Genomic DNA, 27,401 nt, shown 5'->3' with positions numbered 1-27,401 from the left:
GCAAACCGGATGAGGAAGTTAGAATTTTTTTTTTTTTCTTTACTGCAGATGAGTTTTTACACGTGGTGACCAGTGATCGTTAAGAGACTGCAGCGAACAGGAGGGCAAGAATGAAGAGGCCAAGTAAGTGTGCGACGGTTCTTTTTAAACTAAAATGTTATGTTTCGCTTATGGATTTATTTTGATCGTAGTATAAGGTTCGTAATCCGTGATGAATGTTTTGATTGTCTTTTGTAGTTGATGGAAAGTTTGGTTCTATGGTTTGAGAAAATGACGGCCCTTCCATTTGAATAACATTCTGATGGAAAATGATTTGACATAAATAAGTTTTGAGATGTTAATACAAAAATATTAACAACCCATGACATGTTTTTTCTTTTTAAAATATAGAGTTAAAGAAAGCAAGCAAACGTGTGACATGCTCCAAACGTTATAAAATACAGAAAAAGGTAAGACTTGTGCATTCAAGTTTTATTTTGTTATATGTTAGAAAAAGGTCTTCGTATATTATTTAGCTGTTTAGTGTCTGATAACGTACTGTATACCGTGTGTAAGCTGTTTTTTAAGAGTCCGAGAATTACATGTGCTACGCAGTTTAAGTTACACAGTCGCCTATAACAACGTGATGCACAGCAATGACTCCAGTCTTTCGCAGTGCAGGTTATGCTATGGAGTAATCACGACAGTTTCTTATACAATGTTGTTCCCTCTTTATATTTCTCATACACATCAGAGATAGCACTACCTATTTTATAGCGACCTGTCTAAAAATCCCTTGGCGGTAGACATAGTTTCTCTGTTTGACTCTCCAGTCTGTAGTAAAGACCCGTTCAAAGTTGGAACTTCAGAATATGTGTACACGGTGCTTTCCAGGAACGATGTAGCTTGATAACTTTATTTCGTGCCGACAGGTCCGTGAGCACAACAAGAAGCTCAGAAAAGAATCAAAAAAGCAAAAGATACGGAAGGTGAAGAAAGATCCAGGAATACCCAATGCCGCTCCTTTTAAAGAAGAGATCCTCAGAGAAGCAGAGCACAGAAAGTTACAGGTAACTTTCACTATAGAACAAATATAGTAAAGACAGCCTATTGAAAGTGCGGTGAATGAAACGGTTACACAAGTACCTGAACTGTTTTGTTCCCTGTAGCTCGAAGAACTGAAAGAAAAACAGAAGCTCGCCAAACAGAAGCAACGGGCAAAGAAAAGAAAACTTGAAGCTGAAAATAAAGACCCAGCAACTAAAGCTAAAAAAGCAAAAAAGGTAAAAAAATAAATATGTTTAACACTAATGGGCCATTGTTTATACAGTACTGAACTTAAAAATATTTAAACTAAAAAATCCCATAATATTCACTATGTTGTATAACATTGACAGGAACAAACTGTCAAGAAACAGCTGAAGTCTACCAGCAATAAAGATAAAAACTCAAAAACATTATTCTGCAGTGAACTGAAAAAGGTAAGTCGGTTTCATGATTTCTTTAAACTAAGACTAGAATTGATTGACAATGCTCCAACTTGTATTGGGGGATCACCAGTCTATTATATCCCTGCCAGTATAAAATTAGTTTAGTTTTTTGACAATACACCCAACCCTTCTGTTTTTAAACCCCCTAAAAGCATTGTGAGGAAAGACACAAAGCACACGGCGGGCCCCTATTGCCCTATCCACGCTACCTAAATAATGCACAGTCATGACACTTTGAAAACGTCATTGCGAATGGTTATCGTGTATTATGTATGTCAAGTGGATTGGGTACGTGTTGTACGAATGTGCTTGAGTGAAAATGTTCCAAGTATTTAGTCCTGCTGTGTTTTCTATAGGTCATTGAAGCCTCAGATGTCATCCTTGAGGTTCTGGATGCCAGGGACCCTCTCGGTTGTCGTTGTCCACAGTTGGAAGAGACAATCTTGAACTTGGAAGGAAAAAAGAAACTCATTTTGGTTTTAAATAAAATTGGTAAGGAGTAGTGCGTTTTGTTTAACTCCACAGCTTCAGTAAGAAAGTTCATATGTTAAAGGGCAGTTGCCCAGGTGAAGGACAAACGTTTCACTTGGTACATTGTTTCTTCTAAGTTTTGATTCCAAACCTGCTTGGGAGGGAGTGAGAAATGAAGAGAACAGATAACCACCTGATATCCTAATGAAGACTGTTCTAATCCAACTCTGATCTCACGCTCTGAATATGTGGCAGGAGTTACACCTGAGGCTCTATATCTTTGGTCCTGTTGAGGGGTGCAGCTTTTTAAGGGATAATTTGACTGGCATGCTGGTTAAGGGGGTTCATTGGGTTTAACTGTAAAATAAAAATAAATATAATTTCATTTTTTGTATTTGCTAACAGTACCTTTTTACATTCTTCTATCTGTTAGATTTGGTGCCCAAGGACAATGTGGAGAAATGGCTGAAGTATCTTCAGAATGAATTTCCAACTGTGGCCTTCAAAGCATCGACACAGCTTCAGGACAAAACCGTGGTGTGTTTTTGCTTGACGCTTGTGACTTTTTTTTTTTTTTTTGTGCAGGGTAAAGGGGTTGGCTTAGTTAAAACCAAAAATGAACTGAATGTATTGAGGCTGTTCCATGAAAATCATAAGTGTGTTGGACTGATCAGACCAATGACAACCTGATGTTTTTGTGTTGTCAGGTCTATCCCAATGAACTAAAGTTTAACCGTCAGAAATTGGTGATGCTGTATACAGTATAACTAACATGGAATGTTTGTTTTCATGGAATGGCCTTTGGCTTTCTTTTTGATAAGTACAAGATCTAACTAGGATTTCACTATATTGGTATGTATACATATTTTAAATGTGGTGTGTTTTTTTGTTTTGTTTTCATTTCATTTATAGCAACAAAAGAAGCGTAGAGCTGCAAGTGGAGCTGTTGATTTAAGTAAAGGTGTGACATGTCTTGGGAGTGACGTCCTCTTGCAGCTACTGGGAGACTACTACCGGTCTCGAGGGACAGACGATGCCATAAAGGTTGGAGTTGTGGGTAAGAACCATCACAAACACTGGGAGACCACAGACTAAATCATTACTGTCTGTTTGCTGAGCAGTTCAAAAAATGTAAATATGTGTTCAGCTACCACTTCAATGTTCTATTAATCTGTCTTGTTTGCAAGTAGATGTTTAGCATAGTGCAAAGCAAATACCTACTGAATGTGCTGTCTATACACTGTTTGGGTGTAAGTATGATACAAGGTCTTTTACATGTTATACTGTATCAGACCTTTTATCAAAGGTCAGGCTGCATGGGTCATGGTTAGGGACCTTGTTTGAGGTGAGAAATGATGACTGTTGTTTAAACTGAGCATTTTGATGACTTAAATAATCCAACTCTGAACTCGCCTGTTGATTTATTTATTTTTTTAGCAGCATGTATTACCCATCAGTTTTTGTGGCTGATAAGTTTCTTTTCTTCAGGCTTTCCAAATGTGGGGAAAAGCAGCTTAATAAACAGTATGAAAAAAGTGAGAGCTTGTCATGTGGGAATATCAAGATGTACTACAAGGTAAGCACATGTTATTACTGTCGTCTTCAAATCTTGTGTTGATTAGCAATGTGTACAGAGTGAATTGTGAAGCATGATTGAATAAATTGCTCTGACCCAACCATGCAGTCTACATTCAATCCAACACTGAAAGCTTCAAAACACTTAAACAATCTGCATTAGCAGGAGAGAGACTGGAATTTCAGTATATACCTTTTCTGTTTATTGTTTCCTGTTTCTGGTGCTGTTGCTTGAATTTCGTGACACATCCTAGCTAGTCTATTGAAATGTGCTGTACACTTTGCCCTGATGTTGATTTACAGTGGCAATGTGTTTGTTTCATGCAGGTGTATGCAGCTGGTGCACGTTGATAAAAGTGTGAAGATGCTCGATAGCCCCGGTATCATAGCGGGTTCATTAAACTCTGCGGTTTCTTTGGCGTTAAGAAGTGCATCAGAGATGGAGAAGTTGGGAGAGCCGCTAGAGGCAGTCCATGCCCTACTGAAACACTGCAATAAGCAGCAGGTAACTGTGACATATGTTGGCGGTGTGCTTTTTTTTTTTTTTTTTTTTTTTTATTGAACCTGTCTTTGTCTAGAAAAGCAAGTGATCACAGTATACATGACTCATTCATACACAGCAGATCTTAACTACCAAGTTAGACTAAAGTGAATACCATAGTGAAAAAATATCAGTCCTTAAAAGAACATGTTTACTCAGATGAAATATGAAGATGACAATAAGGGCAGTCAAATGATTAAGATTTGCTCTTTAGTTACCGGGGCAGCAAAGACCATTTATTAGGCAAACTAAATTAAATCTTCTTTGCAATGTAGTAAAAGGAATACATAAAATGTCATATGGATATGGTTTAAATTATCTAACCTTTTTATTTGTATTCTTGAAATATGTTTCATTCCACATAGGTAATGCTGCAGTATAATATTCCTAACTACAGAAATTCCCTGGAATTTTTAACACTGTTTGCCATGAAGCGGGGTTCTCTGAAAAAAGGTGGTGTTCCTGACACACAGAAAGCTGCAGAGACCCTGTTGAATGACTGGACTGGGTAAGCCGTATTTTTCACAGCGAGGTCTAGCAGCCCATTTACAGGAATTGTATGTCTGCAGCAGCAGTGAAAAATGAGGATAATTAATGGTCTTAAGTTATTAATGAAGATTTCAGATTCAACTCTGATCTCACTGCAGTGGCACATAGTGATCATTTCCTCAAAACCAAATGACTAGTTGGAAGATTCTGAGGGTGGAATGTACTTCATACTTCATGTTCCGGACAGGATGATGTTACGTTGCTGTCGTTGATCCAGCTCTTTTCCAGTTGCCTTATTTAATTAGACGATCGAGACACGTTGACTTCCTTTGTTGTGTTATATTTAAGCCCATTCGTTCAAGCCTTCAAAGTACATTTTCAAAAAGTTGTGTATCTTTTCTTGGTACCAGACATACATTTTCATCAATTCATTTTGTTTTCCTAGGGCTAAACTGAGCTACCATTCTAAACCCCCTGAGCAACACAAATTTCCCTCTCGCCTCTCTGAAACTGATGTAGCAGAAAGGCTGAAGGAATGGGGGATGGAAAAGCTAGAACAAGGCAACTTGAACACCATCAAAAGTAAGTTGAAATGCCAGAACAGAGTTTCCATGATAGAGGTTGATTTCTTAATAACTAGCTAGCAGCAATCACTAGACTGTTGGACATTTATAAAACCTTCCACCTCCTTCCCCACAGATGTGAAGTGTCCCAACATGGCGAGCAGCATCGTATTTCATTCTACAGGCCCAACTGATGGAGTTCTGGAAGAGGGAGAGGTGAAGGAGCCAGATGAAGGGGAAGATGAAGATGTGGAGCTTGGTAGTGAGGAGGACGTTGAGGAGGAGGAGGAGGAGGAGGAGGAGGAGGAGGTATGTTCACAGCATTTAAGGTTTGATACTAAAGGAACCCTCTGACATGTTGCAGCGAAGTGGCCTGTTCTCCAGAATTCTAGAACTCCAGTCTGTCATAATGCTATCCTGTACAAAACAGTTTTGGTACATGCTTTAAAGACCTAAGTTTAAACAGCTTTGCACTGAGTGAGAAATGAGGATAATCAATCAGTTCTGAGTTACCGATGAGGACTTCAGATCCAACTCTGATCTCACTACAGTGTTACACATCTATGATGGTTTGCCAGAATTGAAAAATTAATTGGCTTTTTCATGAGTATTCATCAGTCAAAGCTGTTTTTGTTTTAGCTGGAGCTGGATGAAATCAAACCCAATGTCAAGAAAGTGGAGAAACCATCAAATGGTAAATTAGAAGAAAAGAAAACTGGTATGTATTGTAGTTAACATACACAACTTGTATACACAATTATGTACAGTATGATTTAACAGATCGTAAGAGATTTTACTCAAGTGAGAAATGAGGAAAATTTAATTGAGTCTTGAGTTACCAGTGACGACTTCAGATCCAACTCCGATCTCACTCCAGCAGCAAACATCTACAGTATGGTAGATTTAAGATGTTTCTGCAACACAACAACTAATTTTGAAAAGCATTCCTGGTGCAGCAGCATGCATCAGAATATTTGTTCTGCTTAGTAAATGTTTATTTTACAAACACTTTTTAAAGTATTAGACTGTCAATACCTGCACACATCCAAAGGGCGCAATATGTACAGTTGTCTTATTTTAGTTTCTTTTTGTTTTGACAGGGGAGCAGTCAAGACTGCAGTCACAGGTGGTATCCATTAGCATAGACTTTTCTTCATCCAAGAAAGATGATGATGCATATGACTTTAACACAGACTTCAATTAAATTCGCGTTTACCAGAGAGCTTCCTTCATTGGAAGCAAACGCTAGTGAAACAACAAACTGTCCCAGTTCTTCCATGGCCTGTATACTCACCAGACATGTCACCCATTAAGCATGTTTTGGGATGCTCTGGATCGACGTGTACGACAGCGTGTTCCAGTTCCCGCCAATATCCATCAACTTCGCACAGCCATTGAAGAGGAGTGGGACAACATTCCACAGGCCACAATCAACAGCCTGATCAACTCTATGCGAGGGAGATGTGTCGCGTTGCATGAGGCAAATGGTGGTCACACCAGATACTGACTGGTATTCTGAACCACGCCCCTATCTTTTTTTTTTTTTTTTTTTTTTTAAGGTATCTGTGACCAACAGATGCATATCTGTATTCCCAGTCATGTGAAATCCATAGATTAGGGCCTAATCAATTTATTTCAGTTGACTGATTTCCGTATATGAACTGTAATTCAGTCAGATCTTTGAAATTGTCACGTTGCGTTTATATTTTTGTTCAGTGTACACTGTTTCATGTAAAAACAGTATTGTGCCAATGTAACTTCAATGCACAGAAATTAAAGGAACTGTTCATGTTGAAAATAACGTTTTGTTCATTCTAAAGCAAAATTGAATGTAGCTCTAGAAAACAGATTGACAACTGCAAGTACATGAAAGTGCTCATTTATTTTTATTATGTGTACAGAACAGTTAAGTGGGCGTAATAAGAAAATGCTAGTGTCAGTAAAATATATTAATACTGGTTTGTAACTTTATTGTAATCAACACTACCACAGGACAAAAGATGGTTTAACTTCAAATTTTCAACAACCGATATTTGTTCATTTGCAATTTTTCAGATTTCTTGCTACTTTTGCATTATTTTCCTAATCAATTGAGGGGGAAAAAATGTTATTCTCTTTGTGTTTGTTTAACTTTAAGTATCTAACGCCACGTTAAACATAAAACAGTAAGAAAATGTCATGTGTTGTGTTTTTTTATTTAGTAAATCAACAATTATTTTATTATTTTCTCCCAATTTAGCATATCTGTTTATTATCCCAATACAATACGGGCAGCAATACAATAGCCTGGACTTGAACCAGCAACCTCCAGGCAATAGGGCGCATCCTGCACTCGACTCAGAACGCCTTCACCAGATGCGCCACGTGGGAGCCTCTATGCATTGTTTTACTGGGTTAAATAAATAGACAGTAAAAAAAAAAAATTATAAAAACCTTGCCCAAGAGGTTGCTTGTGTTAATTATTCAAATAATCAGAAAGGTATAACTTATTTTTATTAACGACATTACTTACATTTCATGTAAAGGTAAAGTAACAATTAAGACATTTTTTGTACTGGAGCAGCAAAAACAGACTGCATCATCAAAAATGCTGCATCTTAAATGGTGATGGCTATGAAATGCATCAATTACAAACGTACTGCAAATGACTTACCACAAATTCCTTAACTGCTACTGGTTAGTATACCACCAAAAGTATAAAAGGTGAAAGTGCAAGACATGTTTATCTATCACACAGGATCTCGGCAAACACCTTAACGCAGGAGTAAGAATGATTTCACACCCCTCGTGTACCTGCAAACGAGCAGACTGTGGCCTCTGCTGCATGCACAATACAGCACATATAAAAAGATGTTATAAACAATACCAACTCCCACTGTAGTCATCCTGCTCAAGTGTAACAAGCTGTCCTGAGAAGTCGCTAATAACACATCGGAAGGAAAGAAGTAATCTCAAATCGTGTAAGCTTATTTGTCTTCAGTGTGTTTCCGTACTGGGTGGAATTTGCCTGTTGGATCTGGGATGTACCATTTGTCCCAAATGTCTGTGTATGAAGATGTCCTCCCCCAGGGTTTGTAATGACCATTCCAATGAAGCAGTTTGGCTGCTTTCACAAATCGAGATGAATAGCGGTTTCCAGCACCAGTGGAACCTTTAAAAAGCGACAATAGCGTTAAATTCTAACTTTGCTGCACAACGTGGTGAGAGAAAGCTGCATAGGTACAAGCATCAATCATGACATGATTTCAGACCTTGGCACCATAAATAAAAACAGCCACCTCTAAAACAGTATCCTCTAGCACACCACCTGCATTGCAAATTGCCTTACCGAGATGCCGCACATGCCACATTGGATCAATGCTGGAGTGCTTCTTATAGAACACAATAAGTAAAGGTGGTGTAGTAATACTGCCAGCGAGGGTCCGACTGTAAAGATCCTCTCTGCAAAATAAAATAAATACAAAAGATAAAATGAACATTACATTGCAGGCAGCTATGGCTTTATATTTGCACACTTACGCTACATTAAGTTCCATCCATTTTTCAAGCTGCTTTGTGATATTCTGTCGTTTCCATTCAGTCAGGTTAGCCACAAACACTCCAGGATTGAAAGAACAGGTGGTGGCCTTCATTCCCAGTTTCCTTATGGAATCCTTTTTATAATCCAGGAAACCAATGTAGTTGTACTGAGGAACAGAACAGAAATGTTACTTGCTCATCTGCATGGCCATTAGAGGGAATTACTGTTTATGTTCAATCCCTACTTACAATTTTGGTAACTGTTCAGGTTATATGTTTAAAGTTAAGCAATTTAATTGATGATTAAAAGAAACATTTTAGGAACAAAAAAAAACTGGTTGAACAACACTTAAGTTACTGGGCAAGTCAGTTAAGAAATATAGTACAGATGCCTCCATTTCAGAGTGGATCAATATTTATTGGTTTGGTTTTACTCCTGTCCAGGGGGATACGTTTCAATGAAATCAATAGTACCTGGTTACCTGCTCCCCTGACTAGTCCTTTCAGAGATGCACTGTCACAGTCATCAGAAAAAGCAACAGCATGGCCTGCCTTCAGCTTGGTATTATACAGCTCCTGGATGTCACCTAAAACACAGACAGCATATTCAACAGTGTTAAAGTAAAAAAGAAACAGCTTTTTTATTTGTAAATACAGTAGAAGCTCAAGCTTACATGTATAGTGTTATTATGACCAGGACTCTAGGTCATCAATGCGGCAAAAGAGGACCAGACCACTGTATTTTTAGGGGTCAGCGTCCTAATATAATATTCAAGGAGTGTATATTGCATTGTTCCATACAAATATTCACCAGGAACTGTACTGTAAGTGTAGTTTTAATATAATTCACTTCGCTCTACCAGTAATTTCTCATTTTTATAATGTACATTACCTTGCACAATGACATCATCATCCAAATAAATTGCCTTATTTCCATCTGGAACAAAAGTAGGTAGAAAAAATCTGGCAAAGGTTAGCTGTCAAAAAACAGGAGACAGTTATTAGTAATTTTATCTCAAGAGTACAGCATGCTGTTAGATCAGAAAGCAATGAACAAAAGTATATTAGTTAAAAAAAAAAAAAAAAAAATGACAGTACAGTACATGTTTAATACACACCATAGAAGCAGTTAATTTATAATTAAAATTCAAGTTACCTGTACAACAGTCAGTAGGACAACATTTATGAGAATATAAATGGAAAGATTTAACCTGACAACGGGGGACCAAACTACTTGCATGATTTGATCACTTTCTCAGTGGTGATTCGGGATTCAATAAAATAAATATATATATATTTAATTAACTACAGAAAACAAGAAAATTTGCATCTATGTACCGGTTTAACAGGTTCTGATTCTGCAGGATTGTGTTGAATTTTCCCCTCTAAAACCTGTGGATCAAACTGTACAATTCGGTACTTCACATCCTTCAGCCTAGTTTTACTGAGCCAGTTTCTGAAATTGAATACAAGTGGTTTTAAATCAGATAAACCAATTTATATAAACTGCAGACATAAAAAAAACATTTACATCAGACACCGGTAAAAAAAGCTTTTATAGTAAATCTCCGACGTAGTTTAAAACCAGACATTTCTCCTCATGTCAAGTATAAAAACACTATTGTGTATACTTCTACAGATCTTGCTTCTGTCCACTAGCTATAAAATCATTTGTGACTATATCAAACTATTGTACCCATATGGCACTTACTTTAAGTGATCTATCGTGTCATTCATTGTGATTATGTGGAAGACAACGTTGGACTTAGTGTTGCTGTATATGCTGTTCATAGCTGCTATTAAAGCTCCTAGTCTCTCTCCTGCAGCAGTGATAACCACAGGAACCTCTTCACCTGTCCTAGCAACTTCAAAACTCTGAGGTGCTTCAATCAGAAAGTCATTTGGCTGTAATCCCATATTGCGAGAGTCTGGAAATAAAATTATAATGCAATGAAATCATACCACTTCTTCAGAATAATAGCACATCAACGAAGAAGATATTTTTTGTTATTCAAGCAAGGATTGCTGTTAACTAATACTCACAACAAACAAATTGGTTCTTGAAATCAGTTTACACTTTAAACCATGTCCTCAAAAAAATTCAAGTGCACTTACCAGAACTTACACTCCTCAGAAAGTCATTCAAACTTATAAGATTGCGATGCACAATTATTAAAAATGCTACAGCAATCAGCAGCAGAATAACAACATTAACTGAAAAGAAAAGAAAAAGAAATGAAATGCGTTCACAACAAATTACTCACAAAAAAACATTACATATGGTTATCTTTCAAACAAAAACACCTACTTTTTCTAAATGCCATTGTTTTCTTCCTCCAGTTCTGTTTTAAACCTAAAACACACATATAAAAAACAATAACAACAAGAATACATAATCACACGTGGATGAAGAGCTTTTTTGGAGCGCACAGCACACCTTTATGGTACTGGTACATACTTTTATGTAGTTTGGAGTTACTTCAAAATAGATGTATTGGTTTTTCTTATACCTGACTAAGTTTTGGGGCCACATTATTATTATTTGGGCTATTATTAAATCAAGTTTTGTTTGCATTTTGTTTGCTTGAAACCAACACGCAAGTGCGTGTGCATGTACTCTATTTTTTAAGGCACACAAACTGACTCTCTGGAATCGGGAATCATAAATCCATCACCAAAGAACGTTTAAAGTAAGTTAGCGAACTTGTACAGAGAAGAAACACAGATATTGAAGCAACAAAACGAAGAACCGCTCGAGTCGACATTTGAACAAAGGGACTTGGGGGGAGGGGGGCGCTGAAGTAGGCTATCCTTTAAATCTTGAAAGTGACAACTGAAGTGTAGTTCTAAATGGTAAAGGTTGATTTGCACAATTATTTCACCATGCACACGACTTGGGCGAGGTATAGGTAGTCCATGTCCAATCTACCCCTGCAACGAAAATTACAAGCCGACGGCCCCATCTTTAATTCTACTACATAATTTATGTTTATGCACGCTAGGTAATACCACGTGTTATCGATATAGTACTACTCATTGAAATAACTTCACCTTCTAAATTGTAATGAAAAATTACGAACAAGTTACTGTGCTTGCCAAAAAATACATAGACTACTGCTTTACTAAAAATGAACGCAGAACAGAGAAGCCCGGGAACTAATGATGTCTACCAGTTCAGAAACTTAATTATAATTTATCAAATCCAATTACCTTTCAAATCATAAGGTAAACTTACTACAGCAAACGTGCCAACTCGACATCAACACACCTCCTTCTTGAGCCCGTTAGCGTGTGTACTGTACACTGTCTGATATATGGGTGTTCAGAGAGTGCCTACATTTTTTCATAATAGCAATACTGTCGATCTAAATTTTACTTCACACGCTATTTATATAATTTAATATAATTTCATTGTTATGATTATGTATTTAATATATTTACAAGAAACTGAGTAAGTGTACTTTACATTTTATAAAGCAGTATTTTTTTTTTTTTTTTAATAAACACACGGAATAGGGTCCTCTTTTCAATACGTATCCTAAAAGCTGAAACAGGAGGTAGGCGGTGTTTCATAGGAGTTATTCTACGGTCTGTTGTTGCAGGGTTTTTGGGGTGAAACAATATTGACTTGCTATTTTCAGAATGCTGCCGTTTTTAGAGTCACTTTCCACACATATGGTAAGAATTAACGGTTCACGTGTTGGGTGGATGTTTTTCTCGTTTGGCAAAAAAAAAGTATTTAACAGGAAAGAAGATGGAAAATACCAAATCTTCCCTAAAACTCGAAAGCAGCCTGCAGGACATTAGAATGTGGCTTGGACACTGCGTCCTATTAAAAAAAAACAAACAAAAAAAAAAAAAAAAACAGAACAAAAAACGATTATGTAATGTTTATTATTATTACTATTGTTAAAGCGGAAGTGTTCTCTAATATACTGTAATGTAATTCTAAGTAGCGGTAGGATGCAGGATGCACCAGCAGTGCCTAAGACCCAATACTATATTGATTAGTGAACCGATGAGCTGATTGTTGCAGGGTAAAAACATTTCTGAACTGCGCAAACAGCACGCAACATGTTCTGTGCATCGTGTTCCATATGGTCTGTAGAATATATGAGATATATAGATCTTTAGAAGATAAGTTTCATTGACGTCTTCTGGTGTTCAAACTGTATAGTTTGATTGACAGCAGTGCGCTTTTGTGTCTTTTCAGGATTACAAGGGACAAAAGCTAGCAGAACATATTTTCCAGGGAATCATACTCGTCTCTGCTGTAAGTACATACATGCTGCTTGTATATGTTATTTCAGGTAATAATGTTGGATAACACATATGCTATTTATATTTACAGGTTATTGGGTTCATTTACGGGTTTATCACTGAGCAGTTTGGATGGACGATTTACATAGTCTTGGCCGGGTTTGCAGTTTCGTGTTTGGTAAGTTTGCACAACAACACAGTACCAGAGAAGCAGGACCTTCCGTATACAGCATATCTGTCTCTACTAGTTGCACTTGGGACATTCGGTAGGTAACAAAGCAGCAGTGAAGCGGGGCGAAAAGCCCATGGACTGGCTGCATGCATCACTAATTTAAATGGACTGGCTGCATGCATCACTAATTTACATCAGTTGTTGTATAAACTCTTATTTCATTAACCGGTAAACCAACAACAGACCACAAGAGCAACTCTATGCTGTTATTTGAAGCAAAATGAATTAAAGTTAAAGGCATATACTATAACCCCTGAACGATCGAAAACTTCTGGATAAGTGGAACCTGTAACAAAGTAGAGAATGAGAACCTAGCAAATGTTAGTGCCTTGTGAATATTATTAGTACCATTTCTGTTTTGTGCATAGCAGTTGTTTAATTGAATGCAAAAGAAAACATGCTTTCCTAAATACGTTTTTTACATTTTTTTTTTCTTTTAAGCTTACTCTGCCACCTTGGCCTATGTACCGCAGAAACCCACTGAAATGGCAGTCTGTGCAATCTGAGATATCAGCACCAGAGATGATCATCAAGGAGAAGCCAGTAGAAAACACAAAGAAATCGAAAAAGCACAAGTAGAACAGCAAACTTTGCATTTTCACGCACGCAAATGTTTTAGATTATACTTATTGTGTGATGGTGCAGACAGGGCTAGAAAATTCACATGGTTTTATTGTGTGAATTTTGAAAGCAGACTGCTGTACAAAGCAGCATTGTTCAGAGGTTAAAATAAATACATCAACATTGTAAAATTGCATGTTTTTTATTGTTCAGTATTGTGTTCAACTAAGCCAATAACCTTGTTTTATTTGAATATTGTTCTATTCTTAGTTTAAGAAACAGGAGGACAAGCCAAAAAGCACAACAAAAACACAATTTCTGAGTTTCAGGCAGTTGATAATGTTATGTTTGAATATAGAACATTTTTGTGACCCATGGTTCCATTTTGGCTTTTCATGTTTGATTTTTGAGCAGTGCCAAAAATGCTACAGCAAATCACTTGTCTTTGGGAGGAACATATTTGTTTTAGGCTCGGTAATAATGTATTTTATATAATCATAATTTAATAATAATTTATATAGTTCTGCCTTTTCTTAGGGAGTGTGGCAGAAACTGGGCCAGAAGTTTTGGTCCATCAGGGGATCAAGCCAGCTTTCTAAGCCCAAAAGTAAAAGATAAGCCAAAGTAACTTTTCAGACTGAACAAAATGACAGGCACATTTAATATATGACTTTTAAATACAAGCCAGAACCACATTAAAAGGGATTTTCTCTAGAAACAAACAACCATCCAAATATAAATAAAATCACCATAAGTGCATATAAATAAAATAAATACAGGCTTATTAGTTTGTGTTAAACATGAATCCAATTCTGACAGCTGTTTAGTTTAGATGTGTACTTTGATATAAACCAATAGGTATTTTGTATGCATATTGATTATTATTTAACACACATTGGGGACCTACACCAAATGAACATAATCTGATTTACAGTTCTAAACCTACAGTATACTTAACATTGTCACAACTTGCTGTGTCCACACTCTGCATACTCTTGCAATATATTATTAAACACAATGATGATAGTTGTAATAAACTGGTGTCCAACCTGTACGGTAGCTCTTTTAAACTGGAGTCTCCTGCAATCTAAATGTCACACATGTGTGCAATTAGGTCTTAATAATAATCCCTTACTATTACTATTGAGAACAAAATAACAAATATATAAACACACAAATTGGAGAATTTATTCAAACATAAGCGCAGAAACATTTACGACTGGTTTCTAAAGACCTTGTAGCATTAGTTACGCTAAGATTAGTGGTAATCATGGTATATGAAGGCAACTAAAAGACTGCAACACTGTAATGCATATATATATATATATATATATATATATATACACACACATACACACACACACACACACACACACACACACACACACACACACAATATTTATACATTGCGGCACTGGCAAGCTATACAGATGTGAACTGTCAGGTGAAGTACAAAAAAATGCTACACTATGCAACATTACTATTAAATATACTGAATAAAGAACAGGATTTAATCTATATACAGTAGTCCAACATATAACCTGAACTGGTAAATGTGTTGCTATAAGTCTGACCATTCATAATCCATTCAGGAAAAGCATGTACAATTGGCTAAATATAAAATAAATAGGTCAGATTATAACATGTTTGGGTTGAGTTTAGCATATATCATTAAATCATTAATGTATGTTCAGTCATTTATGAAAGTTACCATAATTACATTGATGATAACTGCAAAAATAATGAGGTTTGTTTTTCTTTGACTATTAAAACTTATTTTCTACTGTACGTTAAGTGTGAATAAAATGCTAGGAAGCGTGAGTCAGTAATATGAAAGCATATATATATATTTTTTATATATATATTTTTTTTATCTGAACTCCAAAATCAGAAAACAGTAATCCCTGGATTGGAAACCTGGTTGGAAAAAAAAAATCTACTTTTGTATTCTTGATATACAACATTCATAAAAGTATTCACATTGGAATGGATATCATATAGAAGAAAAAAATGTCTACAATATTATATTGAACAATAACCTCTACATATTTACAAAATATATCTGTTTTGCAACCATGCATTACACCAAAGTCCAGCTGTTTGATTAATGCCATAAACACACAAAAAGGCACATGTCCATCCATTACTAGCACATGGAAGGGTATTCTTGAGAGGCTGTTACACTTTCAATGCAACATCTTCAAAGAATTTGAGCTGTCGGACCATCACAGCGTATTCCCTGTATTTGTGTTCCCCCATGTGTTCTCGCAGGCACAGCTGAAAACAGAGTGGAAACATCAACCACAGATGTTGCATCACACTTCTCAAAACTCTACTGGTGAAGTACGCCAATTAATTATTTATTTAAACTCATTTAATATTTACCATGAATTTACTGTTACTTCATTCATTTTTAATAATTTTTCCCGCTACCCATAAAGACAACACAATACAAGAGTAAAACTTTGAAAGACACATGCAGTGTGGTTTTATTTCTACTTGCCTCCCTTCTGTGTTCATCATCTTCTTCCATTATTTCAAGAACTTTGTCTAAAAGCTCTACTCCCAGTCCCTTTACTGCATTAGTCCTCACAGATTCAATTGTCCTCCTGATCTTTGCAGTTACAGAAGTATCTTCTATGTGAAAATCAAAACGGTACTTAACAATTTGTAACGATCCATTACCCTACAACAGTTGAATTGTCTGCTTTCTTGACAGTAACAGGCTATATGTTTATTACCAAGTGCTAATTCATAAACATTAACCTTTAAATGCAGAGGAGTTACAAAAAGATTGTAGCTTTCCAAAAAAGGTATTTTGTAATCTCAACAATCTGCAGTATTAATACAGGAGTGAACATAATGTATTCTTCTCACTGTCCAGTATCCCTGACTCACATTTATATTTCACTATTAAGAACGTTACAGACCTGAAGGAAATTCACTAAATTGGAAGTCCTGCTGCTCCTCTTTGGCCTTCCCATGGAGTATCAGTGTGTCTCTGTATTTCCTATTCAGTTTAAACTCAGGTATTGGTGGGGGAGCCACATGTGGGCCCACATCATGGGGATCTTTGGAATCCATTTTTAATGTCTGGGTCATCAGTTGTACTAGATCCTGCATTTCATTGGAATCGTTCTTTCTAAAAAAAAAAAAAAAAAATACAAATAAAAACATATTTAACAAAATGTATTTTGTAATTAAAATCTAAACATAGCCTGATCCAATATTAAACTTGCAAGAGTTAAATATTTTGTATTACTCAATGGAAATGAATGAAAGTCTTTTTTATAAATGGATAGTAAATACCCTAGGTGTTGTATCAGTGGACAGACTACTAAGCTAGTATACATATAAAGAAGCCTGTTGAACGGAGCCTACCCTTCTCTGCCCTCTCCTTCAGACCGGTCAGTGGAGCTGGTGGACGAGCTGCATTCATCCTCATCAGACAAGCGCTGTGCTGCTCCAACGTGCTGCTCAGAAAAGTGACAAAAGGTTGAGTAAACTTCTGCACCGAATGACTTAAATAGAGACTGTTACCAGTATTGTACAGTAAAAACTAAATAAAATACACTGGGCTGGTCTATAAAAAGGTACTTTACCTTCTCTTTGTGAGAAGCAAGATCTGATGATGACCGGCTGATTGCAACATGTTGATTCTTTGACTGTGTCTTTGCATCCAAGACTACACTATGAGATGCCCGTCTTCCTTCAGGAACAGCTACAAAAAAATTAAGAGTAGTAAACTACTGTCTTAATTTCAACCCCTTTTCAATTTGGTAATATTCAATGGTTTCCTCATACCAGTAAAATTATGCTGTTAAAGCAACAAGTGCAGTGTCAATAAAATATCAGGCCCAGCTATGTGAATAGATATTTTTACAACTGAAGATTCAACTGAAATATACCACTGAATGCTTTATGTCTTCATCACAAGCACAAAATGTAATTTCCAATTTATATATAACTTAATTTAAATAACTTATTTAACAAAATTTGTAAAATGGATTTATTATACCTGGTGAACAAAAGTCCTCTTGAGACTGTTTTAACCTTCTTCGTTCTCTAGCAGACAGTGGTCGTTCCTTAAATATATACAAATATTTCAGGAATAGGCTGTTATTGTCATTACCGAGGTGGATAATAATGTAAATATACTAACACAGATTATGCATTATAGAGAAATCTTTGGTTCCCCCAAAAAAACAAAAACAAATTAAACATAAAACTGTATTTTAATGTAAACAGTATTCTCACTATTTGTTACCAGGTTAAAAAAAAATGTATTGGGTTCAAAATTCAACCATAAAGACATGAGAGAATGCATGACAACAGCTAAAAAGAAATAAGAAGCAAGCAAACCTGTGATGCTGCCGTTTCACTGTCTTTAGAGTTACACAGTGACTTGGATATTCCACTGTGTTGTTTCTCTTGGTTACTGCGGCTCTTCTTGACAGCTAACTGGTTAACATTTCGAGGGGGAGATGGCAATGGTCGGGGAGGTACCATTTTAAACTGAAGAAAGAGAGAGAATTGATAAAGTGTTTAGACATTCCAATATATCAGTGCAAATTGAACAGTAAGATATGTAAATGATGTGCTCTTTACAAAAGGTAGCCACATCTTAGGATTTACTGTTTGTCGTCTTGTGTAACTCTATGTTTTCAAACCTGCAAAGGTTAATAATATGCACACACACTATAAATGTATTTCAATTTTCTTTTGGTAGTAATACATCAATTATTAACAAAAAAAGTATTATACCGACCCTGTCTTCATTCTCCTCTGCCTTGTTCCTGTGCTTTTGTCTCCGCAGTCGGGACAAAGAAGGCTCTGAGGATGAACTGGAAGGCTGTAAATGAGGGCAGTCTTTATCTGGAGGTGGTGGAGCTTCTTGAGGGGGGTCATCCTATGATTCGGATTAAAGAAAAATGCAAAAAACAGAACAGCAGAGGGCAAGAAATCAGGTTTAATATTTGGCATTTAAAAATGTGATTAATTTCTGTGCCAGATGCATAAACAGTATTTTACACAAATTTTACAGAAAGCAGTTGTGGAAAGAAAAAAAAAATCTGCAATAAATGGAACCCGTGTGGCAGTTGCATTCGCTGACTTCTAATACCATTATTTCAAAACTGAACCATACTGATCCTGCCCACACTACCACCAACCTTTCTCTGAAAGCAAGACAACATGGAACTTACACAGCAATTTAATTCAAATAACAAACTATTAACCAGTTTCACAGCAGTCTGCCTTGTGTAACCTGCATACTTACAGGAGCTGGAACTGGAATAAACGGCTCAAGCAGCTTTTCTGTAGAATCTAAACTCTCCTAGAAAGAAAGACATTAAATTAAACTTTGCAGATCTGCAAGTGTCTTATAAATCAATTAGGCAGAGGGCTAAGTGCAACACTGCACATACATACAGAGGGTCCTCATAAATTTCAACTGCATTAATCTTATAGGTTAGAAATGTGTTCATCCAATTTTACCAAAATGCAATGCAAAAGTTTGGAGAACATCCACGCTGGAATTAAAAGGTTTGTTAATTTATTTTCTTAGTAAGTAGATAGAAAAAGAAAGACTTCTCTACAGTCTATATAGGTATTCAAAGTTTGTACTGTATTGATTACATTAAACTGTACAACAAACAGGACGGAATGCATCCATTTCACTGACCGAACATTTCTATGTACATTCTGAAACATTAGGGCACCTTTCTTACCTTAAGCTCAGGTAATGTTTTTTTTGGGGGGATGCCATGAAGAAGTTTCATAGTGTCATCCATATCACCCATGTCCTCTATATCTGTCAGTTTTCCCAGCTGAGTTCTTGTTCTGGTAACAAGCTTTGATCCATGCTGTAACCGATAGTCCTGTGCTTCAGAACCATTAGATACTGGTAACCCTGTTAAATCTTCAGAATTACTGACACCCGAGAGTCTCCCTGCCTCCTGATCATGTGTCAAGTAATCCCCCTTGTCTTTTCTTTCTATATCGGCACAGATATCAATATCCACTTTACTAATGGTTGCTAAGGATGTTCCTGTACCATTGAGAATGTTTTCACCAAGGCCATGTGGAGGTGATATTATTTCCAAGGCAGGATCACTTTCCATAACTTTTCTCAAATGTTTTTCCTCATCCTGGGAAAGAAAAATATATATAATCCACACAATAGGACTAAACTGCAGCTATTAATTTTTAAATAACCAAAAAAACCCTACAAAATGTAAAATATCCCATTAGCATCTAAACCAGATCTGGGATAACCCCTAATATGGATCCAGAGGTTATAGGCTTCAAAAACATTCCACCCTCTTATCACTGTTTTCCAGAGTTCACCACACTGTATCATATATTCTCTCCCTGTGCACAAAACTCTTTTTGCGGCACAAAGGACTTCCAAGTTGAGTCTGGTAGGATCCTAATGTGCTTCTCAGGGGGTGAATCTAGATGATACACGTGCTTCATCCAATTTAAAGTGAAAATAAAGTCTATAAAATTCAACAAAAGAAAGCTACATAAACATGAAATAAGATACTTGTAAGAAAGTTACTAAGAACATGTTTTTTTTTTAATCCTTAGTTATTTTTCCTTTAACAGCCTCTAATATATATATATTTTTTATTTAATCAGAAAAAACATCAAGTGTGCATCTGGGTTATGTCATGCTGTCTTACAAGTCCTTGATCTCCCTGACATTTAATTTTACATGAATGAATAACAAAATAGTATAAAGAGACTGATACTTGTTATATTTTGAACTCAGTGATATAACTTTCAATAAAAAACAAAGTTTGGGTCTAAAACGCAACCTGCAGTGTTGTGCCACCTTCGGTATTATACACTCACCCCTTTGTTGTTCTTGATAGCGTCGCTGGGTTTCCAAGGAAACGCATTCTCCTGTTTTACAGGCACATTTGATGACACAGGAGGAGAATTATTAGGCCTGGAATTTAAAATCTTCTTACGTGATTTGGCAGTTTTCCTTGGAAAAACAAAAACACAGAAATTGTGTTAGCCAAGGAGAGCTGCCTCTCAAGAATATATATATATATATATATATATATATATATATATATATATATATATTTTTTTTTTAAAGGAAGTTCTTCAAATACAATGTAAAGGTTGTAATCTTTCAGAAGGATTGAGAAACGCAATACAATAGAAGTGGCTTTCTTCTAGATATCTGTTTAAACCAAATCGTCCCTTTGTTTCTTAGCTGCACTTCAGCATCTGAAGCACACAGCACAATGTGTTTCAGGGTTAAAAAGTCAGTATACATACGCCTTTGTGGCTTCCAAAAACACTGAGATTTGGCGCTTGATGTAAGGTTGTCTCAGAATGTGTTTTACATCAGGTCGGTCTTCAGGTTTGTTAGAAAGCATTCTCCTTATTAGCTCTCCAAGCAGGGGATTGTAGTCTTTTGGCATTGGAGGCAACTGCAAAAAACAGATGGTTAAATAAGTCAGAACATCAACCTACCTTCTCCTATGTCACTGTAGCTAATTTATAAAAGCATGTACAAGAACGGTGTTTACAATCTGTTTAGTTATCACCTTAATAGAAACATTTGTTGTAAAGTGGTTGTACTATAGCTAGAAAAATAATTCCACAAATCTTGTCTGTCATGCACTTCCATTCAATATTTAGTTCTCAATTTTGCAGCTAAAAGGTTCATAGCAATTTTTTAAATAAGTGGATTTGAATATAACTGTCACACACTGTTAGAGAAACAACTTCATCAGTACATATTTAGAACTATACATTATTATCTGTTTTAATTTGTATTCTGCCATTCCATGCTGGATATTTTTATTAGGTGCTATTTAGCTCTACAGATTTCTATATACATGTTTTAAATATCCTAGGCACACAATTAAACTTTTTTTTTTTTACCTTTCCTTCAACAATACGGTAAACTAAAGAGTTCATATCCTTGGCGTTGAAGGCATGCTTCAGTGTGGCCATCTCATAAGCACAGCAACCCAAGGCCCAGACATCGGACTACAACAAAACAAAAAACTGAGTTATTTTTTCCTCCAGAGTAGGCATCATAATATAATATATTTGAATTATTAAATGTCTATAACTTACATCAACACCCACTGTACTGTACACCAGGCAAGTATGATAAATCAGCTGGTGTACAGGGCTTGTTTCGTACATTTCATAATTTTGCATTAGTGTATATTTGTGGATTGTACTACATGTAGATTGAGATACCTTAGAGAGATTTCGTCACTGAAATGGTGACCTTAGAGCCATCTGCTGATTGGTATGGAATGGCCCTATAGGCATGTGTTTTTTAAATGGAGGGAGTCTTTTTCATACAGGGTTGACCGTACTGTAATTGTAAGATCATTACATCATGCATTACCTTATGGTTGTAGGGTTTGTTGGAAAAAAGTTCAGGACTCATGTAATAGGGTGTTCCAATGAGAGTGCTTGCCATGTCATTTTGGTTCTCCAGCACCCGTGCAATTCCCAGGTCACCAACTTTGATTATATTTGTTCTGGTCAGGAAGATATTCTGGGTTTTAAGATCTCTATGCAAGATGTTTTTCTCATGCAAATACTACAAAGAAATAAGAACACACACATTTTTTTTTATTAAAAAGAGTACATTAAAAACAGCAACAAATACACATTTGTTAAAAAAAATATATATTAGTCCTATGTATATTAATATGTAATGAACAGTAGAATAAATATGTCTACAATAATCTAGTTTTCAGACTTTCTATAATAATAATAATAATAATAATAATAATAATAATAATAATAATAATAATAATGGTTCCCATATTTGCTTGGAGGTTCCACCCTTTTAAGACTGATTCAAAACCTCTGTACAAGAGACTAGCCAATCCAGTACATGCTGTTGGTACTAAATTTAATAGTAATGCAACACAATGCAGGAACAAAGATGAATTACAGTATTAAAGTACCTGTAATGCCATGGCGATCTGGACAAACCACTCGACAACCTGGCTCTCTGCAAGGAGCTTGCCTTTCTGTTCTTTCAGTTTGTGGTACAGATCTCCGCCCTCACAGAATCCCATGGCAATGTACAGCTGGCAGTCCTCTCCCTCCCAGGACTCCCTGTAAGTCACTATGTTGGGGTGCTTCAGCTGGGACAAGAGCTGGGCCTCCTGCTCTGCAGCCTTCCGCTCTCGCTTTGAAGAGGTGCAGAGATTCAGCTTCTTTATGACATACTAGGAATGCAAAGAAGACAATTAAAAAAGATTATCACAAAGGATTTTTGAAGTTTACAAGTTGCATTACAGACTTTAGGGGTGACTATCAAAACTTTCTTTAAAAAGGGTCAAAAGGTTCAAATTCAGCTTGGTTCATGAAGTTGCATTTTTCAGGAAAATAGGAGTTCATGCAATATAGGGAACAAATGAAAATTTCTTTTTTTTTTTTTTTTTTTTTTTTTGTTGTTTCCAAATAGCTTTTCCCCCTGGGAAGTGTCAGCTGGAATATTGTTTCTTATCCTAGGAATGAAGAAATATGGAATGTTATGTATATGTGCTGCAAATCCACTGATGGTTTCTATTTTGTTCCAATTCCAATACTGTATTGTCTCTTATGGTTGTAGGGTTTGTTTAAATGTGAGAACCAAATCCTGTCTAACCACTGGTTGTAGTGATTTTAACCAACATGTACGTACCTATGTTGATTCCAAGTTTTCGGTATAACTTAATATGTATCTTTAATTTAGAATTATCTGTACATAGAAAATGAATATCACAACCTACTTTAAAGTTTTAAAAAACTGGAAAAATAAATTATTATCTCAAGCAAAATTCTTGTGAAAACTGTTTACTTTCTCTAGAGGCTAGATACTAGACAAAAACTGCCCGCGTAAGTTATGTAAAAGTCAGTGTAAATTATGTACCTTACTGCAGAATGCTTTACTATTTACTGTGAAACATGCAGACCCCACATCGGAGTGAAGACCAGATGATACAAATGGACTGTTTTTTGTTTCTTTGTTTTGTTTACCTGCTTTCCTTCTGTTCTGTGTTTGACCAGGTTCACCTCTCCGTAGCTCCCTTTTCCGACCACTCTGATAAAAGCGTAATTCTCCATCTTGTTTCATGAAATCGTTTATTTAATCCTCTGTCTCCATTAGGGAACAAGCGCTCACTTTGAGATATAATAAAATCTTCACTCATTGCATATTTGACGCAAGGAGAAGGCCTAAACGCTTGTTTACAATGCAACAGAATAATAATTTCCGCCGCTTCTTCGTCACCAGGCAACCAAGACTGCTGACTCAACTATAGGGTCTGAGTCTGAAGCGAAGCTCCATTGCCATATTTACATCTCGATCAACAAAGCCCGTTGAATGATTGCACAGCGACATCTACTGGCATATACTAAACGTTCGAATCTGTTAAATCGTAGACCTTGCCGGTGGTGCGCCGTGGTTGCCTATGCGCGCATGGGGTTGTGGCTCTCCATAGGCGTGGCATTTCAGACGGAAATAAAAACTACAGCAGCACGCGATGTTGTTCAGACCAACTGCAGAAGACAAGTGTGATGTATGCAAGTTTAAATTATCCCCATGTGTTTATTAATGCACATTATTAATTAAGAAAATAGCTGTGAACGACCTCAAAGGCCTAATTTGAGAAACGTTTAATGTAAGGACAAATAATCGTATGTAAATCCTGTTTGTATTCGTGCACAACCGAAAATATAATTTACTAATAATAATAAAAAAGAACCTAAATGTGTTTGTAAAAATGCACAACAGCAAAACAGTTTGTGTCACAGCATATGCCACCACAGCTAAGCACAGGCCACAAAGAGCAACGTCTCTGAGCCTGCAGTTATACACTTGTAACTGTCAACATTTACCAGGCAAGGTGGTAAATGTCGGTAATTATAAGATATATTGCTTTTGGGAAATTTACCGGTTAATCTTATGGTTTAATCTCTGCAGGTTGTATATATTGTCGTTTATATTTTTTGATTTTTAGGTGGGGATTTGTTACGCATATGTACACATGATTTTCTATCCCCTGTTAGTACAATGAATTACACATAGAAGTCCGTGCAATTTAAAAAAAAAAAGAGTAATTGTGACCCTACCTGCAGAGGATGAGACAAGCTATTAGAGGGGCAAAATGTACTTTTTTTTTTTTTTTTTTTTTTTTTTTAACAAAAAAGATGCCAGCGTGTGCGTTTGTAGGTATAGGTGACGCACAAAAAATATTCCAGTTAAACAAATGACACATTTAAATGGTTTCAAATAAGAACACAATACATTATTGCATCACATATGTATTTTCTACCAGTTTAGAAGTGCATTATCCATTGGACGAACTAAAACAGACCCTTTTGATTACACCGTGTAACAATTTTTTTTTTTTTTTGTTCCTGGGTAGTAAGTGTTATTTCCTAATTGCTTATGCCTCAAAAGTATAGAAAATGGCTGTTATTCCCCACAAACTTTGCTTTTGTGACCAGGACAGTGATATTTTGAAATATCACTATTTCCAATGAGAAAATGGGAGCTTTTGTGTCTTTTTGTTCACATAAAGTCAGAAAAAAACAACATATGAATCCAAATTAACATGTATTTATACTAAAGTAATACAAAAATGACTACAAAAGATTTAGAAGTGAGTAGTTTTTCGAGATTTATGATTATACCGGCAAAAATGTACTTTTAACAGCCTCATAACATTAAGTACTGTATTGCTACTTTTCCACGCTATAAAAATATGTTTTATGTGGTTGAGAATTATAATCAAAACTAAAATTACTGCTACATGTATCTGATCTAAACATTTTACAAAAGCAATCTTGTGTGTATTGATTGTGTATGCATGAACTGGTAAATTGTTGAAAGTGATAACATGTAAATCCACTTCAAATCAGTAGAGAACCTGGGAGGCTGAAGCCCTATTTCCTTGTCTTTGAAAAATCCTGCATGTTGTTAATGTCAGCAATTCTGAATCTTTGTCGGGTTAGACATTTCTGTTCCAGGACTAACTGGTTTCGGATTAGCGAGTCAGATGTATATCCCAGTCTATTTATTTTACAAATCTCATCTTGCTTATCCAGGACTAAAAAATCTTCTGATATGTTGTTTTGTTGCACCTCCTAGGGCCTGGATTCATAAGACTACTTTATTCTATGTTGTTCATTGCCTTGCTTTTAAAGATGCCGTTACCCATGGATAGCATTGTCAGAAAGTGAAACGGGTGTGGTGGTTTTAAGCTACTGCAGGCCCTATTCAAGACTGGACTGAAAAATTGCTTCATGTGCGACTGGCACTATCTTGGAGCTAATTGTTTAATTCCTTACCTTGGCATCAATCCGATCCAGGCTCGAGAGTTTTCCTTCTCCAAATATGCCAAATGTAAAATAAATAAAATAATGCTTTGTTTACTGCTAGTTTTAACGAATGCTAACCAGTGCTTTAAAAACTTGACTTTAAAAACAGATGAAAAGAACCAGTGATTATATTGTTAGTGCTGATATGAGATAAGAACATGGCTTTTAAAAAGGGTGTGTTTTCTGCATGTGCTTGTTTAAGTGACAAGTGTATGTTCTGCACATGTTTTTTTTTTTTTTTTTTTTGTATTACTTGCATAAACTGTTGCATTTCTTGGTGTTTTGTTAATCATTTGGAGATGAGATTGGCCATTGTGTCTATACAGTATGTCCACTGAAGCACTCGGGGGTATTTGTTCTTGATGCCACCAGGGGGCAATCACTAGATATGAAAGTGAATTAACTTTTCAATATATCTGTATATCTATATCTATCTATCTATCTATATCTATATATCTATATCTATATCTATATCTATATATATATATATATATATATATATATATATGTGTGTGTGTGTGTGTGTGTATGTGTGTGTGTGTGTGTAACACATATTGGTCAATGGAATTAAAAGATGACACATTTGACATGTATATTTGTTTAATTAAACGTGACAACTCTTTCTAACTAGCCACCCATTTTTAGTATATTAGGCCTTTTGTTTCTAGCCACAGTGTACTACATTTTACTGTATTATACAAAAACAAATAATTGATATTGTATTTGAGGTACACACCCCATGTACTTGCAGATCAGTACAAAAGTTTATGTTCATAGCAAGATAGTAATCTCTTTGGATTAATTATAATCCTTTGCATAGCACCGCCACTGAGCCACTCAAACCTCATGCCCATGTACCACTACTGCATGTTGTACAATTTCAGAGGCATGGGGGTAGTTTTTCAAAGTAAAATGTATTTATAAAAATGAGTACTGTAGTATGACACATTGATATATACTATTTCTTTTTAATTACATTCGCAAATAGATGCAAACGTCGTACAAGTTCCAAGTTTACAACGGTTTTCTGTATCAAAACAGGTGTTTCACACTTTATTATCGGAGAGCTATAAAGATAACGACACATTGAAAGGGAGAAGTTATCCTATCAACTCGACCTTAATGACAATGAATAGCAGGGCTGTTAATGATGCCAGATGCCCTGAAGCACACCTTTAGAAAAGCACGCCCTGGGTTTATAACAACCGTAATGTACCAATCACCTGGCTCCTCCGTTACCTGTTCAATTTACACCCTGCTCTGAATGGCTTACTGCACGGCAAACCACGCCTTCTTCAAAGCACTCGCTCTCCTCTCCCCGCCCCGTGTCACTGAGCTCAGTGACGTCAAACTGT

The 27,401-nt window shown here is 36.1% G+C and overlaps 4 protein-coding genes and 4 non-coding genes across 11 annotated transcripts; 6 read left to right on the top strand and 2 right to left on the bottom strand.

The window, feature by feature from the left end:
* Positions 1 to 54: 54 nt before the first annotated feature.
* On the top strand, positions 55 to 6,447 carry LOC121329051 (guanine nucleotide-binding protein-like 3). Of its 3 annotated transcripts, none has more exons than XM_041274332.1 (15): positions 55 to 123; positions 391 to 449; positions 912 to 1,049; positions 1,149 to 1,262; positions 1,377 to 1,460; positions 1,826 to 1,961; positions 2,374 to 2,477; positions 2,853 to 2,997; positions 3,429 to 3,516; positions 3,843 to 4,020; positions 4,422 to 4,564; positions 4,991 to 5,127; positions 5,245 to 5,408; positions 5,748 to 5,826; positions 6,209 to 6,447. In XM_041274332.1, exons 1-15 carry the CDS (start codon positions 111 to 113, stop codon positions 6,310 to 6,312), a joined length of 1,686 nt encoding a protein of 561 aa, XP_041130266.1. In that variant the 5' UTR covers positions 55 to 110; the 3' UTR covers positions 6,313 to 6,447. The 3 variants fall into 3 exon arrangements, with proteins under 3 accessions (XP_041130266.1, XP_041130265.1, XP_041130264.1); XM_041274331.1 differs by having other exon boundaries at positions 5,245 to 5,414; XM_041274330.1 differs by having other exon boundaries at positions 5,245 to 5,417.
* LOC121329427 lies at positions 2,108 to 2,184 on the top strand. The gene has a single exon (XR_005951787.1). It is a non-coding gene; the product is annotated as a small nucleolar RNA SNORD19 (small nucleolar RNA).
* LOC121329429 lies at positions 4,633 to 4,705 on the top strand. Its single transcript, XR_005951789.1, has one exon. It is a non-coding gene; the product is annotated as a small nucleolar RNA SNORD19 (small nucleolar RNA).
* LOC121329428 lies at positions 5,588 to 5,661 on the top strand. The gene has a single exon (XR_005951788.1). It is a non-coding gene; the product is annotated as a small nucleolar RNA SNORD19 (small nucleolar RNA).
* On the top strand, positions 5,912 to 5,987 carry LOC121329426. Its single transcript, XR_005951786.1, has one exon. It is a non-coding gene; the product is annotated as a small nucleolar RNA SNORD19 (small nucleolar RNA).
* A 236-nt stretch (positions 6,448 to 6,683) lies between the features above and the next one.
* Positions 6,684 to 11,931, bottom strand: LOC121329052 (glycosyltransferase 8 domain-containing protein 1-like). The gene is made up of 10 exons (XM_041274334.1): positions 11,838 to 11,931; positions 10,936 to 10,980; positions 10,743 to 10,841; positions 10,339 to 10,555; positions 9,966 to 10,083; positions 9,520 to 9,604; positions 9,102 to 9,214; positions 8,628 to 8,794; positions 8,437 to 8,549; positions 6,684 to 8,259 (listed from the first exon to the last, which is right to left on the bottom strand). Exons 2-10 carry the CDS (start codon positions 10,949 to 10,951, stop codon positions 8,075 to 8,077), a joined length of 1,113 nt encoding a protein of 370 aa, XP_041130268.1. The 5' UTR covers positions 10,952 to 10,980; positions 11,838 to 11,931; the 3' UTR covers positions 6,684 to 8,074.
* Positions 11,932 to 12,170: 239 nt separating this feature from the next.
* Positions 12,171 to 13,871, top strand: LOC121329053 (signal peptidase complex subunit 1-like). The gene is made up of 4 exons (XM_041274335.1): positions 12,171 to 12,305; positions 12,841 to 12,900; positions 12,979 to 13,065; positions 13,561 to 13,871. The coding sequence occupies exons 1-4, from the start codon at positions 12,270 to 12,272 to the stop codon at positions 13,696 to 13,698; spliced, it is 321 nt and encodes a 106-aa protein (XP_041130269.1). The 5' UTR covers positions 12,171 to 12,269; the 3' UTR covers positions 13,699 to 13,871.
* Positions 13,872 to 15,063: 1,192 nt separating this feature from the next.
* On the bottom strand, positions 15,064 to 24,017 carry LOC121329049 (serine/threonine-protein kinase Nek4-like). 2 transcript variants are annotated; one of them, XM_041274328.1, is made up of 16 exons: positions 23,701 to 24,017; positions 22,641 to 22,907; positions 22,070 to 22,267; positions 21,589 to 21,696; positions 20,977 to 21,131; positions 20,539 to 20,674; positions 19,410 to 19,829; positions 18,959 to 19,015; positions 18,449 to 18,589; positions 18,043 to 18,195; positions 17,699 to 17,765; positions 17,283 to 17,401; positions 17,062 to 17,153; positions 16,611 to 16,822; positions 16,184 to 16,317; positions 15,064 to 15,957 (listed from the first exon to the last, which is right to left on the bottom strand). In XM_041274328.1, the coding sequence occupies exons 1-16, from the start codon at positions 23,785 to 23,787 to the stop codon at positions 15,859 to 15,861; spliced, it is 2,445 nt and encodes an 814-aa protein (XP_041130262.1). In that variant the 5' UTR covers positions 23,788 to 24,017; the 3' UTR covers positions 15,064 to 15,858. The 2 variants fall into 2 exon arrangements, with proteins under 2 accessions (XP_041130262.1, XP_041130263.1); XM_041274329.1 differs by having other exon boundaries at positions 16,184 to 16,314.
* Between the last annotated feature and the right edge of the window lie 3,384 nt (positions 24,018 to 27,401).

Source organism: Polyodon spathula, chromosome 16, assembly GCF_017654505.1.
Source record: "Polyodon spathula isolate WHYD16114869_AA chromosome 16, ASM1765450v1, whole genome shotgun sequence".
NCBI lineage: Eukaryota > Metazoa > Chordata > Actinopteri > Acipenseriformes > Polyodontidae > Polyodon > Polyodon spathula.
The sequence above is the reverse complement of the archived record's forward strand: the minus strand, read 5'-3'. Positions and strand labels throughout refer to the sequence as shown.